Source organism: Equus asinus, chromosome 25, assembly GCF_041296235.1.
Source record: "Equus asinus isolate D_3611 breed Donkey chromosome 25, EquAss-T2T_v2, whole genome shotgun sequence".
In the NCBI taxonomy this organism is placed as follows: Eukaryota; Metazoa; Chordata; class Mammalia; order Perissodactyla; family Equidae; genus Equus; species Equus asinus.
This window is the reverse complement of record NC_091814.1, coordinates 35,622,741-35,642,074: the sequence shown is the minus strand read 5'-3', so window position 1 is coordinate 35,642,074 and position 19,334 is coordinate 35,622,741. Positions and strand designations below refer to the sequence as shown.

At 40.3% G+C, this 19,334-nt stretch overlaps 1 protein-coding gene across 10 annotated transcripts in view; it reads right to left on the bottom strand.

Annotated features, from left to right (window-relative positions):
- The window catches only part of PROX1 (prospero homeobox 1), a 56,985-nt gene that overhangs the window by 32,034 nt on the left and 5,617 nt on the right, over positions 1-19,334 (bottom strand). For 3 of the 10 annotated variants that reach the window (XM_044758091.2, XM_044758087.2, XM_044758092.2), the window contains exons 2-4: positions 9,793-11,584; positions 2,835-2,942; positions 1,088-1,225 (exon numbers count right to left, since the gene is read on the bottom strand). In XM_044758091.2, coding sequence (XP_044614026.1) covers positions 1,088-1,225; positions 2,835-2,942; positions 9,793-11,517 — 1,971 coding nt within the window. In that variant the 5' untranslated portion in view covers positions 11,518-11,584. Of the gene's footprint in view, positions 1-1,087; positions 1,226-2,834; positions 2,943-9,792; positions 11,585-18,635; positions 19,184-19,215; positions 19,322-19,334 lie in introns of those variants that run through there. The other 7 variants (XM_070497072.1, XM_070497073.1, XM_014834927.3 and 4 more) reach the window with 5 other exon arrangements.

Sequence of the window (19,334 nt, the reverse complement as noted above, 5' to 3'; positions counted from 1 at the left end):
ATTCATGAAACAAAATATTTTCTGGTCATATTGTTTCTCCTGGTTTTTACTCGCAAAACTAACTTCTGATCACTATTTGAGATGAAACCACTTTATGATTTGGAAAGTTACCTTTTGCTAGAATTAAGAATTTTCTCTTGGATGAATGCAGCCACTATCAAGTATAGGCTTGTGTCATTGTGGCAAGGATTACTTGGTCCACAGACACGTGAATATATCTTTTTCAAGGTATATGATGCAGGGTTCCATTTCTGATAAAACCCTAAGGTCCCTTCCCCAATTTCAGGGACCTCTCAATTAATTCTACCGTGGTTTCTTGAATCCAGACTGAAATAAAATTTGGGATTGTTCAGTCATTTACAGGGAAACATCTAGTTATTTCAGCCTTGCAAATAAGTATCCACATTTATATATCCAGATACAGATTGGTAGGTATATATAGGCGCACACACTATATAAACAGCATAATATACATATACATATACATATTCAAATTCTGGATTTTCCTTATTGTTAAAAAAATCCAAGAATGATCTGCCATTGTTTTCTAGAAAGTTTCTGGAATACCTTGCCTGGACTCTCCTCTCCTTTCTATGCATGACTTTCCACTATCATCAGTGTAAGCTCAGGGAATACAAATTCATTTATTACTAACAAAAGAAAAACATAATTAGGAAAGTTAAAAAATGTATAATTCATTCCAAAAATAAAAGAGAAATGACCTTCGGTGATTTTCTGCTTTGCCTTATATCCCCTACTGTTTCCCCTCCATTAGAGTGGATAATTGGGAGTTAACCAGACTCACATATACTTTAACAGCCTTCTCTCTCAGTATGGATACAGTATAATCTGAATATTAGCGCTTTTTTAAATAAAATATTCACCCAGGTATTTGTTATTTACATAGAGTGATTATTTGCAAAGCTGAATGAATAGACATATTTTAAAGGAATGGGAGCAGTTTCTTGTCAGTTTACATTGCGTGGTATTTCTAAAGCTACAGATCAACAATCTCCCCCACCCTTACCCTTCCCCCCACCACACACACGCACACACATACAAAAACATGAATGTTTCTAATATTTACATCTACTGTTGGGTAGTGTTGCTGGCTCAGAATGGCTGCTGCTTTCCACCCTCCAGGTGGCTGCATTTCAATGGTAGGTGAGTGATCCCTATGTATGCAGTTTGTAAAGCTCTTTGGCCTCCTTCTGGATGAAAGGTGCTATACAAATAATATAAGGTATTGTCATTATTATATCACAACACTGCAGATCATTGCACTAAGAGGAGTGAAGGAGGTCACATGGACACCTACACACACACACACACACACACACACACACACACACACGTGTGCACAACACTTTTCTCCCTTTCCTCCGTGTCCCCCTCCTAGAACTAAAGTGTTTGGAGGATTTCCTGAAAGAACTTTGCCAGGTTCTACTAGGCTCTAGAAGCTGGCTCGTCCTCAACCAGTTGACAAATTCCCCTCAATTTGTCTGTTTTAGACGGTCCCCAACAAAGTCCAAACCCTTTTCCTGGCCTCCTGTGTCACTCAGCCTGTTTTGTGTTTAACGATTCTTAACCAGCCATGTAAGTGACTGCCTTTCTGTGCCCTCCCCATCCTGCCCAGCGTGTTGGCACTGAATGAGGAGAAAACATGCCTTCCACTTAAGGAGCTCAGCCAGAGAAGGAGACAGATAAAAGGCTGAAGTTGATACACAATTCAAAAGCAAACAGGAGGGAAAGCAGAACTTTTCTTATAAGGCCAAATAAAACATCAGCGAAGGAAACTGAAATGAGTTGGCCTGCAAAAGGGGGCCCAGGAAGCAACTTGGGCATCAGGCACAAAACACATTGCGTGGAGGGGAGCCGCGGAGGCACAAGCATATTTTGGCAGCTCCTGAGTTCTCAGTGGCAGAAATAAGAACTTGTACATATGGGGGTGGGCAGGGGAGGGTGGGGGAAAAAGCACCCAACCCTAATAAACGAATCTCAGCTAATGTAATGTTTATCAAGTGCCTTGGATAATGATACCATGTGTGTCATTACCATCATCAAAACCCAATCTATGTTTTAAAAAGTTACAGATGATTAACACAACATCAAGTTGATGCAAACAATTACTTAAAACCCACACACAGACACACACACGCACACGCGCACACACACACACACAGAACCAGGAGGTCCCCATATTCTGTAGAATGAGGGAGGCTGCAGCTGTAGGCCGACAGCTTTCATATCCTCATTTGAATAATGTGTCCTGAATCTGTCACTTTATTCATTCTCCTTATGCTCAGTGTACTCCACATCAACAACAAATTAAGTTGTAAATAAGAGACAATCATCACTTTTGTTTTTAAGCAGCTACTGCATAGAGAATTTCAATGTACGCTCCTTTTCGACAGGGGGAAAGAGAGGTGCTAGAGTTTGCTTTCATAAGCACAAATATGGGGAAACCAACAGAAACAAAAACACAAGCAGTTGACTGTTGCTGAGGGGAGGGGAAAAACACTCTCTAAAGCACATCCCTCCAATAGCAGCTGAAATTTCTTCCAAGGAGTTACTAAGACATAAAGACCGAGGCTAAGTTTTCCGGACTACACTGGAAACCCATGCGATTTATTAATCCCAGTCCTTTGGTCTTGAGACGCAAGAGGCATCTTTACTTGGCACAGCTTTAGACAAAAGGACAAGTGCATTAAATCAATTACAACACAGGTGTATTAACGAACGGATTCCACACTCATCTCCATTAACTTCCAGGCCTTCAAATCACTACCACATGCATGGAAAATGAAGAAATGAATCATTCAAAATGTCCCTACCTTTACATCGGAGAAGTAGGTCTTCAGCATATTGGAGCTGGGATAACGGGTATAAAAGAACATGAGCTTTGCTTTTTTCAAGTGATTGGGTGACAATCCTTCCTGCATGTAGGATGCAATTGGTTAAGGAAAACATTTCTTTGAACACAAGGACCCACCATCCCTCCCCTCAAGAGTCTGGAGGCCCACCAAGCAGCCGTGGGAATTCTGGAAGGTAAATGGTGCTGGCCTTGGATTGAATCCTTTGCTAACTTGCTGCTGCTTGCTCAAAATGACCACTGCCTGTCAGAAACTGCCAAATGTAATGGTGAGGATGCACAATTTAGTTGCAGAATCTTGGCTACTTCGTGGTGAGGAGGGCAAAATATTCCCCTTGTATGAGGTCCTATCTATACGTTCACTTGTTGCTAAGGAGACAAATGCACCAACACGTACTGCACAACTCTTATCATGAGAGTTTTTTCTTCTTCACAATTACAGTTGTTTGTTCATCTCTCTATGCTCTGCAGTTTACATCAAATTATTGTACTAATGTACGTGAAAATATAAAATGCATTATTTTGAACACTGTTAGGCAAGCTTCACATCTTACCTTTTAGTGCTAAGCTAATGCAGCGTCTTGACTCACTTTCTTCCTATCTTATTATTATATCTTTTTAATTGTTTCCTTTTAAATAATAGCTAAAACTTGGGAGGGGTAATTTTGGCACAGAGAGGGCAGGGAGGGGGTGTCCCTTTTGTTAAAGCAACGATCCAAAACCAAATACAATTTGCCTCTCCTGGATTTATAGTTAACTCCTTTGAGAGTGGCACCGTGGTTGAGGCTAACAAATCAATAAACGTGGGTTAGCAGATCAATAAATGGCCACTTACCCAAAATAAGAAGGCCTATTTATCTGGAAACATCATTACCTTTTAGATCTGTAAACAGCAGCAACTAAAACAGTTCCCAAGAGAATGTGAGGCTAACCATAACAATCCAGGCTTCCTGATTCTCCCCCAGATTCTTGGCACTCCTCAGCAGACTCGGAGCTGGGATGGCTCTGGTCACATCTGTGCCGCAGCCTGGCCCTGCCATTTCCTCAGCAAATTAATGGCTTTATAATTTATCAGAAATGAAGATGCACGTGGAGAAAATCAATGTGGTCCCCCACAAGGTCAATTAAGGGTCCTTCCTAGAAGCTTCTCTAAGGATTTTCTCTTAAAAGAGAGTCCGGGAAAAATAAGAAAAGAAAAGAAAAGAAAATATGTGCATATGTATGCATGTGTGCACGCATGTGCATTGCACGCACATACACACACACTTTGCTGCCCAACAAAAATTCCACACCTTATGAAGAAAGGTCAAATAAGCACAGCTATTTAGGAAAGGTAAAGGTTTCCAATGGCCTCCATCAGGCACAGCGTGACCAATCTTAGGAACAGAGGGAAACCAGAAAGCTACCAGAGAAGCATAATCAAATTAATATTGATAAGCTCTTGACTACGTATAACAGCATGTTTAACCAAATATTCTGCTGAGAATATGATCAATTAGCATTCCCTTTAATATCATGCAAATTTTTAAAAGATCACCTTGGTCTGTAACTAGAAAAGTTAAATATTGTGCTTTTTTTTTTTCCCCACTGAAGATAAACAGTGAAGAAAGAAATTTTGATTTTACATGTGTAAGCCAAAGCGGCTTAACTGAACTTGTGTTTTTGTTTGGATCCTTAATGATTACAAAGACGATAATTTATGACTGACATACTTCCTGTGCCAAGGAAAGAGCTGAAAGACCCTCCAGTAACCTCCATTAGACCGATAGAGAAGACTAAAGGAGTCGGGCACACTTCAGGACCATCTGTCCAAATGGATAAGTGAAATAATAGTTGCAAGCTGTCTCCTATTGCCTCGTGATAAGAGTTTTAGGCAAGTCCAAACTTCGCCAAACATTCTCAGATCTGGGTTCTAATCTTTTCTTTCAGATGGCTACATTAAAACAAGCTTGCACATTTAATTATTAGTTGGGGGAAAAGTCACAAATCTTTTAAAATTTGGTCTCATGTAAAACCAGTTGTTTTGCTGTGGTGCTCAGAGAGTAACAGAGCTACCAAAACTTCCTGAAGCTTTCCAACACATTTAAGTGAGGGTAAGATGTTTTCGTTCTTTTTATTTAAAAGACAAAGAAAACTAGCCATCTTACTTGATCAGGAAGTAGAGGCTTTTTATTTCATCAAAAAATTATTCTAATTTGAATTTCTCAAGTTCATTTTTGCTTTAAAACATTTCCTGTTGGTAATACTTGGAATTGATCCGTTGAAATGGAACACAGAATAAATCTTTATCTCTTGCTCATCGTGTAATTAAGATAAAATCCCCATAAAATATATGTTTCTAATAAACTATTAAAAATAGCTAATGAAACATTTAAAAGTCAACAGTTAGATAATCCTTTTTTTTCTCCTCAAAATAAATCTGAACTGACCAATTGGTTAATTTCCCTTTTAAGTGCTTGTGCTGAAAAGCAACTGTTCTTCCAAGAAAGCACTAGCTGTTTCCAGGATACTTACACACGCACAATGACTCATGATGGAATAGATTCAGTAAACATACAGCTGTACTGAACACGAGCTAAGCTCCATTCAAGGCCAGGAAAGAAAATGAGCACAAATAAATATTAAGGAGGTACAGGGGGGTGGGTGAGGGGGGATGGAACGCAAACAAGATCTGTCCCGGCAGCTCATGCGGCTTTGCCTCAATTCTCTTAGCCATAGCTTTGTGAAGACAGATGACATTCAATTCTATGTGTAATGCAAAATAGACAATAACTGCTGAAACTTGAGACAGCTGCCAGGTGTAAAAAAAAAAAAAGAAAAAGAAGAAGAAAAAAAAGAAAAGATGATAAATCCATAAATTAATGAAAGACATCTGCTGGGGAACATAAAAGATCAGAGAAGGAGGGTACTGCAGCTGAACCTAAAGCAGTGTTCAAACAACCTGAGACTCCAAGTGTTGTCTGTTTACCAAGCACAATATAACCTTACCTAGGCAGCAGCAGCGGAGCAGCAGCGGGGGCAGCAAAAAGGCGGACGGAAGAATAATAGGTGGTGGAGGCTGGAGGAAGAAAATTCTTTTTTTCCATTTGAACTCTGAATTGTGGCTGGAGATTTCACAAGCTGCAGTTCCAACCAAATGGATTCGGACCACATTTTCTACAATACTTTGAAACCCAAAGCATAGCCTTCTCCTTATGCTCTGATTTGCTGTTTCTAAGAGGCTTGCCCCCTAGAAACCTTAAATGGGGAGACAGGATCTAAACTCTCTCATTTAATGATAGTGACAGAGCAAGCTGTCGCCCCTTTAACAAGTTCAGTGTAACTGGTGGCATGTGTAGTTGATGGAAATTGTTTTAAAAATTCACTTGTTTCATAATTTGGGGCATGGTAGGAACCAGGAGTCTTTCAGTCTTTAATATACATGTTTCCCTATTTGTTAATATAGCTAATAGAATTACTATGGCCCCATAAGACTTCTAAAAATGTGCAAGATCAACTTCTATGGATTATCTCACATTTTAGAAATTAATTTTTAATCTGTGTTTTCCAGTTGGATTTTAATTTCAAGTTACTAAGCAATATTCCTCTATAAACTTCAAGTATTTTTAACATTCTCCCTAAAAGTGGAGCAGGGAAAGCTGGCTGTCACAGAGAACAGGCTGGGCTTCTTCACCTGTGCGTCTTAACCGCCTATAATACTATTCTTGTGCTTTAATTGGGTGCATGCAAATGTCTGAGGCCTAACCAAGGCTATTTTTCTTGAGATGCAAAGAGGATGAATGACAAGGAACATCATGAAGACAAACAATTGGCTGGCTGTTTCTTTTGGAATTTGAATAAAACTTAATATTTGATTAAATAGATTCATTTGCAAAGATACTGAACACACTTTTTATATCTAAGACGAGCTTTTGGAGCAGGTGCACTGACATTCAGCTTAACCTGGATACATTCACTATTTCTCTCCTAGTAGAAGGTATAAGGAGGTGGTGTGCTCTATTCTATAGAACATATATGCTTAACAGGCTGAACTTAGAATGGATTTATCTGATAAGCTGGTATTCTTAATAGTTCTGATCTTGGCTACTTTGTTCAAAGAAACAGGATGCCCTTTGGAGTAGGAAAGAATCATTCCTTAAGAATTAAATTATTCATTACTATTTGGAAAGCCATGAACCAAAAGTAAAAACATAGTAACGACAAACATAGTGGTACCATTTCACCCCATTTCTATTCATTTCTATTGCTCTTTTCTAGGAACTGTACAACATGTTCAAATATGGCCTTGGATGCCTAAAACTGAAGTAAGACATCACTCACTGTGACTCCCAGCGATTCCTTTAAAATAAAAGCTTGAGAATTTTGCCTAAACACCATTAGGTAAATCAAGGGAAGAATTCACTGCCATACAAGGATGGAGAGAGGAGAAAAGTGGATCCAGTCTCCCAATAAACACTCAGATCCTCACACGCTTTAGAATTCTGTGGACTATCGAAAAGGTTACTTGTCTATATCTTCTTCCTGAGAAATAGTATATCTATGAGATAAATGACTAAAAGTACAATGTAGTAGAGGGGAAAGAGAAATAAACAGAAGATAGAAGCCCAGAGGTGGGAAATGTAATCATTAATTGTAGCAAGAGGCCAAAATCATTTAGCTCCAAGGAAGAAACAACTCCAGATGCAAGTAACTAACATTTCATATGAACATAGGTGTTTCCAAACCATCACTGTTCATTAGCAGGTAGGAGAGATATATTGGTAGAAGAGAGAAGTTACTCATCTGAAGAAGAAGCAACTATATTCTCTTTAAAGCCTTTGATACGTATAGAAATAAAAGGAACTTCTTTCAATTCAAATCCTCAAAATTCCTCAGAGGATTTAGAGAGGGTGAGAGGGTGAGCATAGCCAACACTTAAAGCAATCTAAAAGCTTTTTTCCCCAGAAGATCGAACCTACTTTAAAAAAGAAAAGCAAAGGCATAATTATTTGGTCATAATGAAAAGTCTAATCAATTCTAAAAAAAACATAAATTGGATCTTGAGTTTAAGAGTTTAGAATGGACTTAGTCCTTAGGAAAGCTGGCTTCAAATATCCACCAAACTAGACATGCCCTTTTCTTCTGTGAGTGTGTGTGTGTGTGAGAGAGAGAACCAATCCACCATCACTACTACTGGCTTCAAAATGAAGTAAGGGATCTCTGAGGAGCAAGGGTGACTAGCCCTGGACACTAGCTTGGTATGAACCTCAGAAGATGCTCTTCCTGCAAAGGGTGAAAAATCATTCAAGCCATTGCGTCTTCTCACTTTGTCTTTCTCATCACCAACAGCTATATTCCAATCGTTCTGACCAGTGTTTATTGCCTGCTTATAATGTGTAAGGCAGAGAGGGTGGCCCAGCTTTGATTTATGACTGGTGTGTTAAATTTTAGATTGTTGAAAGGTAGAAGTTAAATCCGCAACCAAACCAAGACTCAATTTCTATTTCTATATCTAAGTCCTCAATATCTTTCTCTTTCTTTCTCTCACGACATTATTTTCTTCCTCACTATGGAAAGAAACTCTGTTTAACTGCCCGAGTAGGTCTCATTCTTGTCTCATACTGGTGAGACATCCTCCCATTCACCTCATCAGAAATCTTCACTATGATCCTGAGAGCTGGCTAGAAGGATGACCTTTGCTACCTAGGAAAACACATTTCCACCATCGCTGGGACTTTGCACTTACGTGGCAGCCTCTGGAGTGGGTTTAGATACTAAAATGTCAATCTCTAGTCATCAAGACAATTGCTCAAAATCCTCAATTTAGCAACAGCCAACTTAATTGCTAAATTTTATATCCATCTGGCGATTTATTACAAAAGAAACACGCCTCTACCTGTCCCCGAATGCTACTATCCCACTACCCCAAAACACCAATGACCACAAGATTTTTAAAAATTTACTGAAAGGGCCAATTTACAGAGGGGGAAAAAAATCAGTTAAAAATAGCTAGGGTTCAGGACAGGTCTAATAAAAAATATAAGCAGCATCTGTACATAAAAGTCAGATTCAAAATATAAAAGAGTCACAAAAAGAGCCATTTTTTTAAGTCGAATACAGCTGAGTTTTATATTTAATTGTGCTCTCTCGCTTTCCAAAATAATTTGCTTTGTGTATGTTAGGACAAAAGATTTCTGTGTATGGCTGAACAGAGGTTAATCATGCATAGAGGCAGCTGCACCAGACCCAAAGAACAGACCTTGGGTGAACGAGAGAGAGACCGATGCCGTCTGAATAAATCAGTACCTGTATATTTCCTTTAAAAAAACCATGTCTCACTTAAAGAGTAAAGAGAGAACCTAACTCCCACCCACCTCCATGTCTGCCCCACCGCAGCCTCCCACCAGTAAAGCGCCCTGCATAAGCTTTAATCAGGCCTTCTCTAAATGGACCAGGGGCCTTACAGGCAGTTTAAAGGGAGAATTCTTCTTACGGAATCTTAGGGATCTGAAAACTGACTTTTCCCTTTACTCCATTATAAAACTTACCATCTTTAAAAATATATATCTGACAGAGTTCAATATTACAGTGAGTTTTTTTTCCATCTCTGAATCTACCCTTTAAAAAACAAAGGATAAGAAGATAACTATGAAGAACAGCAGAAAAAAACACTGCTAAAGAAGCACATATTCAAGACCAGCTCTCTGAGGAAATTAACAACTTGTGAAAGTTGCAAAGTTGTGGGTTTCCTGTGAAGTTTTTGTGCAATCAGAAGCGCCACACGCGTGCTGACAAAAAGCCCATTCCTCTGAATAGCAGGAAAGATTGCCATTCTTAAGAAGATACTCATCTACGTTACTCTATATATTGTGTAAACCTGATCTTTTGGGAAGCCTTTTTTGTTTTGTTTTGTTTTCCTTGAGGGGAGAATAAAAGGATATTGCACTTCCCGAATACGGTGAGATTTCAGACATGTCTTGAAGATCGCCACACTCGGACTTGATGAGAGACAAAGAGAGCCCTTCTGCGGTGCTGGGCGGGTGTGCTGGTGAACAAGGATGGTGGCTCAGGTGGTGGGATGACATCTTGGTCCTCAGACTCGTCGTCTCCCTAGTTAAGTCTAAGGATTCAGGAGAGGCTCTGTCTTTTCCCGAGAAGGAGCCGGAGGGAGCACCTAATGGACTCTGAAATGGGTAGGCCATCAAGGGGAGGGGGAAGGGGTGGCGGAACGTGGACGTGGTGAAGCCTGCGGTGGCAGAGAGAGGCGACTGGTGCAGGGGCTGGTGGTGGCCGCCAGCGGGAGGGCCGGAGGCAGACTGGTCAGCTGAGTTTTTGCGGACAACCAGGGGCAGTGCTTCCGTCTGGTCTGTGGAAGTCGGCATCTGCACATTGCCAAAGGTGTCCAGGGGGTTCGGAATGATGACGTCGCCAAAGCACTGCAGGCGCTGGTTGGCGGTGTGGAAATTGTGGTTTTCCCCATTGACTGCAAATCTGGCCTGGGGGATCTGGAGAGGTGGGAAGACCTGAGGAACCTGGCGGGAGGGTTTGGCCGAAAAGACTTTGACCACAGTGTCCACAACTTGCGACATGGCAGTGTTCAGTTCTTGTTTCAAGGTCTCGGCCAAATGTTTGCCTTCTGGCTGTAAGGAGTTTGGCCCGTGGTCTCTTTCTTTGTTGCTGCCTTCTCGCTTCGGCTTGTTTTCAGCCATTTCCTGCTCCCTGATCAGGGCTCGAGCTCGGTCAATGAACTGTCCCGGGTCTAGCTCGCACATCTCATTATCTGACCTCCCCACGGAGTCCTGGGCCCTCGCCTCCAGGATCTCCGAGCGCATGCTGTCTTCAGACAGGTTACCATCTTCATCATTTTCAGAATCAGTGCTATCATAGATTTGGTAGAACTTTTCCTGCAGCTGGCGCAGCTGTTTCTGCATGTCCTCCAGCTGCTGTTTCAGCTGTCGGCGCTCCTCTCGCTTCTGTTCTTTTCGGGCTGAAACCAGCTGCTGGAAACTCTGTTGCTGCTGCTGGGGCAGCTTTTGCTTGCGTTTGTTTTCTCTGTAACTTTCTCGGGGACTCACAGACTGCGGGGCCATCTCTCTTTCATTTTCATTGCCCCTTAATGCCACACTGGGGGAATGGCTCATACCCCGAATTATATTCTCAACCCGGGCGCGCTTTGCTCTCAGGTGCTCGTCACATAAGCGATCCATATCAAACTGGCTCATAGTAGGCCTGCCAAAAGGGGAAAGACACTCAGGGGGGCTGTCTCTTGAAGAGTTGCTGCATATATCCTCCTGATGTACTTCGGAGCCTGTACTAGAGAGACCGCTGGCTTGGAAACTGGGCTCCGTGCCACCATTTTTGTTCATGTTATTTTTCAACAGCTGGGAAATTATGGTTGCTCCTGGAAAAGGCATCATGGCATCTTCATACGAGTTCGCCCTCTTCAGCAGCTTGCGGAGTACATTTGACTTTTCCCCATCTGCATGCTGCACCACTGAATACTCAACATCCTGCTCGGAACCTTGGGGATTCATGGCACTAAAAAACGTTGCTCTTGCCTTAGCAAAAAATGCAGATGCTGTCCCTACCGTCCTTTTCACTCCAATGTCAACTCTTCTCCTCTTGGTTTGCCGGCTTAAGAGGGCTGTGCTGTCATGGTCAGGCATCACTGGACAGTTATTGTGCCATCTTCAAAAGCTCGTCAGCTGGGCACAGCTCAAGAATCCCGGGACCCTGGCCAACAGAACAAAAGGACTGATGAATCATTTTCTTTAAATTTCTCCAAATTTCCTGACCTCAATCCTGAATCAAATGCAAAATGCATAGGCTCTGGGATTTATGGCACATTACAATTATTGCAATTTATTATGCACTCTGCTTGAAATGAAACATTTTTAAATATTTCTGCTCCACTGGTTTAAGATGGATTAAGATTAAAAAAAAAAAAGCAAAAACTGCTTAAGCACCAGTAATATGATTCTCTTTCACAAATGCCTAAAATGATACTGTTTATCTTCAGAAGAAACAGTAGATTATAAGAACACAGCCTCTGACAACCAATTGATTAAATTTTGGGCGTTGAGATTCATATTACAAAAGAAGATGAAAGTGATCTATACTTAAGAAATAAGGTTAAATTTTGAGGCTGCAGGAAATTTGGATGAAAAATTCCATTTCTGCATTAAAATTATTGTGGTTTTAATGCTACTAGAGAAAAAAGACTAAAATAAATGTAAATATTTAACACACACCCTTTATCACTGAATTTTAAAATATTTTTGTCATATGTGAAATTGGAAGGAGAACATCCCCATCAACATCTTTCCAACATAAATGGTCAATTTAACATTGAAATAAATGCACAAATACTCATTTTACAAGTCTGCTTATTTAGCATAGATATGCATTTTTAGTAGTAAAATCACATTTGAAGATGGTATCTGTTGCTCTATTTTAATGTAAGTATGAGAATATTTATAAATTTTCATGATGTCTTTTTGATAACAAATTATTATAAAGTGTGACTCATTGCAAAAGAAGGACGTTGTCACATTTTAGAAATCAATATGTGGAACAATAAATTATTGAGTTAGGCAAGGATTAAATACATCTTCAGTACTAGTTTTCTTTTGCTAAAATCTGCCAAAATAATACTTCCAATGCCTAACACTCTTTAACATACACCATTTGTGAATCTTATTTTTTATGCCAAAGTAAAGGAAAAAAAAAGACTGAGAGAAGATAAATAAAAAAGAAAGAAAAAACATCAATGAAATACGTGAGATAGGGAAATACCTTCTCTGCATATGAACTTCCATTGTTTCTTAGGAACACAATGTAAAAAGAGAACATCCTTCCTTGCATTTTATAAAAGGCACTTGCCATATTTTGTGACTTATTTACTAGTGATGCTAAGCCCAAATTTTGGATAAATATAAGATGTGACATCATTTTGCTTACAATTAACATGTTATGAAGAAAATGAAAATATTTTTTTCACACAGGGTTTATCTAATATTAAACTTCACGTTTGCTTAACAGAGCACATCTTCACAATAACAGGGTCTATTGCCAAAGGCAGCGTGCAGTGTGCTTGGAACAGCTCCCATCTCTTTCGGTTCACCTGTAAAAACATCTACGTGCTCCCTAGGACTGCATCTGTGGCTAGTTTTAAAGAATGACTATCCATGCAAATAGGCATAATTTCAGCATGAAATAACCTGTAAAAATCAAGAAAATGCTCAATGCTTAGATGGTAACATATTTTTTTTTAAGCGACAAAGATTTCATCATGCTCCTGGTTTCTACACAAAGATACAACATTTTTAAAAGAGTATGAAAACAATATGATGCCTCTTTACATATTTTTTGTATGCTTGAGGATAAAATACTTTTTGTATGCCTGAGGATAAAATTTCCTGAACTTGGAATGGAAATAGATCTTAATAACTTCAATAGAGGGTTCAAAATCAAATTCACAATGATTATGACCCCTCACACATTAATAATAAAACTGGTTTCAGGGATACGAAAATGCAAATATTTCACTAACACACTAGATCTGATAAATCAGGTGTAGCTGTCAGGTGAGAGAAAGAAAAAGGAGAGACTGAGACAGAAGAGAGAGGATGAATTATTTCAAAGCTCAGAAAGACCTGCATATTGGGGGCGAGAGATCTTTGCAAGGAGGACATTTTGTGCGTATATCAGCTTTCCAAAAATAGAATTCATTGCCATTATTTTAAAATTTTACCTCATTTCTTTTTGTGTGCAAATCCTTTTCTATTTAACATCACCTGAAAAGCACATGGATCTCCAATCAAAATGTTGAACAAACTTTCCAAGGTATTTTTTCCTTCCCCTGTTCATCTTAACACCCAATCTCGATTTTCTCCTACCATTCTCTGCTATGGGAAGACCATTTCTGTAACAGAGGCTCAGAAATGACACACTGGTGTAAGAGATGAGCACAAGGTCATCCCCAGGCATCCTTCCTTTCCCAGCTGCCATTTACCTCTGCGTCAACTGCACTTCCTCTCATCTAGCCTAGGTACCAACAGCTGCATCCCTGCCTCATGCCTGAGCCAAGAGGAGGGCTGCGCTCTTCCTAAGGTGGAAAGAAACGATACTTTCATCTTCAGTGGAGAGTAAGTGTGAACTAAACATGCTTGTTGGGTCTTTTAAGAACAAAATATCCTGTAACTTCCTCCAAATTTACAAATTAAGCTGATTTTTGCAATTCTCTTTCAACTGGTTAGCATTTTTAGACTAAATCATGATTTGTTTTTGGTTTGGGCTAAGAGAATTTAAATACTTTTAGGTCTTGTTGTAAAATGTCCAGCTGAGACATAGATAGGACAAAACAAATGGGAAAAATAGGAAAAATTATATAATCCAGCAAGACAAGGCATTATATTAATAGGCACGAATAAATATCTCTCTCCACATAGCCTAGATCTAAACTTAGGAATAAAAGTATAATAGTGGTACACATCGGGACCATACCTCTGGAGGCTATAGGCAAGATTAAATAATTATAACTGGTTGATACAGTACTTTATTAGCATTATGTTCCAAAACAAGATACATATGTGAACTTATTTTTAGCACATAAGAAAATGCATTGTTAAATGATCATAATGTAAATTAAATCACTTGAAAACATTTTCAAAGGTGCCTCTGTGATTTCCCAATTCAGAATTTAGACAATGTTGTGGAATGACTTTAACACTGATATCATCCTGTCCATTAGGATTTTTTTAAATGCCTTTATTTCTCAACATATGTACTAAACAGTAATGTTTCAACTATAGTCACTATTGATTATCATGTTTTAATTTTAACATTAATTTTGAGTTTAACCAGGCAATATAAAGCCTTTTGATCAGCGCTGGTGAACATGAATATCAGCAAGTATGCCAAAAAATACTGATGTGGAATCTGAACCCCAATGTATTATTGATCAGATACACAGTCTAGTCCTGTAAACGCCTCTTTAAATAATATGAAAATCTATATAGAATATTTTTTATTATTAAATATTTTGTTGTACCATTTGGCCCCTAACTATACAAATGCTTTAATAATTCCTATACAATGGATATCTTAACATAGTAGGCTCGTCCCAGCAAAAGATAAGAACAAATATCCAGGTGTGATCAAGTCAGATTTTAACTACTCCAAAAGATTCTTTATTAAATTCTGAATTATCTGAAGAATGTCAGATATTTTAACATGGAGAAGCCTAAGAAAGCTATTCACTTAATGTTAGTAGGAAAGAATTTGCAGTGAAGAATTTCAAAGAACACCGCAGTGGGAAGGAGAAAGTGCTTAAGTGCTCTACTTTAATAAAGAAGTTATTTGCAACTTTTACACGTCTATCTGGAGTCCAGATTCTGGACAAAGGGGTGTTCATTATGGTAATTACCCAAAGAGTTCAGACAAATCTTTTATGAGATGGGGGAGTGCAAGGCTGGCATGGTTTCCTGTTTGGATTATTTAGATTATCTGTCTTTGTTGATAAAATTATTTGAAAAAATTACTCAAGCCTACACATTACTTCTTTTAGAAAACAACCTGTGAATGGGATGGGCCTCTAATCTACTCGGGTTATGAAATTTCAAATGGAATATCATTAACAAAGAACCTTTTAAATCCATGTGGAAATCAGTAATTTGAGGGGGAAAAGTGAGATGATTTGATTGAGGTACCCCCTCTCCACGCCCCAACCAAATCACTAAGCTGCCCCCTTTACTGTATTCAGGAGATCATTTCTGCTAATTAGCAACTTTTCCTCTGGAGATGTTTCAGCTTACTATCAGGTTAAGAAAGCCTTTGATGTTTATTTTAAAGAACCCACTTGAATAAGGTAATACTTCAATGAGCTAAGATTGTATTGTCAAAATCTTATATTAGGTTTTAAAATTTCTTATCATAATGAAGGTCTCAAGTCATAACCATTTCATTTAAAATTCCTCCATCCTATCAAAAATCCCATACATTTTTCACCCGCGAAATGAACACAGAACATTTTCTGAGACATGCCTAAAATATTCATTTCTACTTATTTAAAAAGTAACAATTCACCAAATTAACAAATAAAAGAGACAGAAATAATCTCAAGAAAAAACACTTACACTTTTTTCTTTTTGTAGAAAACCGAAATACTGTAAATGTCGTTTGAAGCTTTAGAATACACTAGGTAATAAGGTTTGAGAAATTCCTTATGCATGTGTCCTTTCCAATTTATACAAATACTTAATTAGAATCCAATAATAACATATCATGCACAATCCATCTTCATATTATAAAATCAGTAACATTTTATAATTTCTCATGTTAAGCCCGAACCTAAAAATTCCTTCTGTTAGCAGTTGCAAATGCAAGACAATCTCTAAAACGATACAAGAAATTCATGAAAAAAGATGTACTTGCACTTTGAACAAATAAAGAGCAAGCCTGGCAGCTAGCTTATGTTTTAAGATTACAAGCGCTACTTAAAGAGGGATGATGCTAGGAAATGAATAAAGTGAGAACAAAGATGCATGTTATGTATGCATGACTTTTTTTCCCACAAGGTGGTGATTAAACTAAATAGAATTCTGCATAATGGACACTTAAAAATATCAATAAGTGCCAAGCACAGATAACCCCTACTACAAATAAAGCAAATGAACATATCCATAGATGACATTTTAATTATGAAAGAACTTCAAAAGCATCCAAGGAGACGATTGGCGGGAGGGACTTTGATGTTTAAGTCTAAAGAATAAATGACACATACTATCTCATTTTCATAAAACAATGATCATCCCCAAAGCAACAAAACCAACCAACAAAGGCCATTCACCATCTAACCTAATTCTATGCAACTCAAGAAGTAGCCCGTTTAAAGACAAATTTAAAAGGTCAAGTTTTAAGAATCCAGATACCGTGCTTACACTGAATTCTCAAACTCTTCCCTCACACATGAAGCCAGAGTCCTTCCCCGGGTCTATTTTACCCTTACAAAAACATGTCCATGCTGTAGCGCATGGACAGGTCAACCTGAATACTCCCCCTTTTTCTTCCTCATCACACACAGCCCATTTCATTTTGAAAATACTCAGAAGTTCTTGCAAGAAACTCTTCATAGAACTGACTGCCCACATCTTGCATCAAATAGAAAAGCACAGTTACCTCGCACGTACTTGAGATTTTCCTTCTCCATCAAAGTAATAACTAGGACATCTGGCACATGTCTGGTACAATGACAGGCTCATTCTACTTTATGAGAGTATTTAACATATGACTTGAAAGAGTTTATGCACATGCCTATTCTTTCTGGGCAGGGAGAAAGCACGCTAAAAAGATAAGCTTTAACAACAGTAACACTTTCAAACTGACTTTGGTATTCTTGGCAGTTACACGTACCACCCATGGCTGTCCAAAACACACACACACACACACACACACAAAAGATGGTTCTCACCACCCCCAACACCATGGACCTGGGAGAGAAGCATAAACTGGAGAGAAGCAAAAGGAAGGTCAATCTCCCTCCACCTGCTGCCTGAAGTGGGGGTACTTTGAGCCACCTCAGACAGGAGCCTGAGACAGCCTCAGCAGCAGCCTGCCAACATCCTTAAGAAAAATAAACAAACACATAACAACTTATCCCCCACCCCCAACCAAAGAACTCACATGGCAGGGCTCAAAACCTAATAACAGCCCAGTTCCCATTAGCCTAGACAATCCTATTATCCAGGGCAACCATAAATTCATAAACCTCTACAACCCTGGAGCACGCATTGTGGTCTGGAACTGTACAGACACACACAGACACAGAGGAAATTTGCACCTGTCTTTCTTGACACAACACACCTGTCAGGCCCTGCCCATGCGCACTCTGCTAAGAGACCTCTGCCTACTCGGTTTAGGAAAGGAAATGATTTTTTTTGTAAGAGATGGTATAGGTGGGAGGAGAGAGAGAGAACAAGAAAAGAGACTTCTAGCCTTGACTTTGCGAGAAGGCCACTCTGTGCTTGCCCTGTTTTTATAAGTTCAAGGAGACAACACAGACCTTCTTGGAAAAATAAAAACAAGCAGGTGAGTGCCCAGCCTTCCCCGAGGCGGAGTAGGGTTCTGTATTGCCAAGAACAGCAGTTTCACACTCCAACCTGCCTCCTTGGGTTATTTAAGACTGTCGCCCAACCCCTCCTCCGAGACCTTCTCTCCACCTGCCTTGAGGACCCCCAACTTCCCAAGAAGCCAAGAAGAGGCTGGAGACTTATGAGTCTCCTGGAAGCTGCTCCCCCTTGACCTCCCCGCCCCCCACCCCAATCCACACTCTCCACCAACGCTCAACTTTAGCAAGAAGAGTAACTGGCTGGCACACCAGAAGAACCAACAACTTGCTAAACTGGACTTTGGGTGATGTCTCCCCCGCAACCCCGCCCCCCCCCCCCCCCCCGGCGTCCCCCTCCTCGCCTGTTCAGGCAAGATAGCAGCTCTTCCCGCCCTCCTCACTATTCTTCGCAGTAACAATTACTCTCACCTCTCCTCTCTTCCCTCCCCAGTCCTCCGAACTGGGCAAAACTGTAGGTACCACCCAGAAAAGACAAGATCGAAGCAACCCGACACCACACACAGCCAGCGGTGACTGTAAAGAGTCTTCGCCTCGCATATCCGCTGTCCAAGAACAGCCCCTACCCCCCACCGGACCGCGATCCTTCCGTCCTCTCGCGGCGCTCGCGCCCCAATCCCCCCACCGCACGACCCCCTGAGGCTCCCGGGGACGCCTTACCCCCCTCAACTTGACCTAGCCCCGGTTCCTTGGAGCTCAGGAGAAGGGCGCCGCGCTCCTTTCCTGGGACCATCTCTCCAGCGCTCCAACCCCGATTTCAACATTTCGGCTTCGACAGCGTTTTGAGAGGAAAGTAATAGAGCGCCCCCCTCCTCCCTCTCCCCACTCCCTGGCCCACTGCTGGGGTTAAAAAGGAGAAGTGAAAGGTATGCAAATGACAAGCAAATTGGAAGAGCCTGGAAGAAAGGCAGCTATAATAAACAAGACAAAGAGAAAGGACGAGGGGGCTAGCCCAGGAGTTTTAACCCGGGGAGATGGGAAGGATGAGGCTTGGCGGAAAGCGGGGATCCAGACGAACAAAAAGCGACCCAGTCCCCTCGCGGGCGGTCCTCTCTCCTGAGAAGAGAGGGCAGGGGAAAGAAGGAAAGGAAGCAAACGCCTCCTCACACCCCAGAAACAGTACACAAAAGGTGACAAGATCAGCGGCAAGTCCAGCAATAACAGCCTGTCCCCATCGCCAACACCACCCCCAGCCAGCAGCAGGAAAGAGAGAGAAATAAAAGCCAAGCGGATCACTTACTCTTAGGAACTGGGAGGAGCGGAGCGCAGAGTTCCACTGAGGCTCCTGCTTAGAAACTGTTTAGAGGCTATTTTATTATGATTCATTTAAATAACACCATTTTCTCCTGGAAAAAAAAA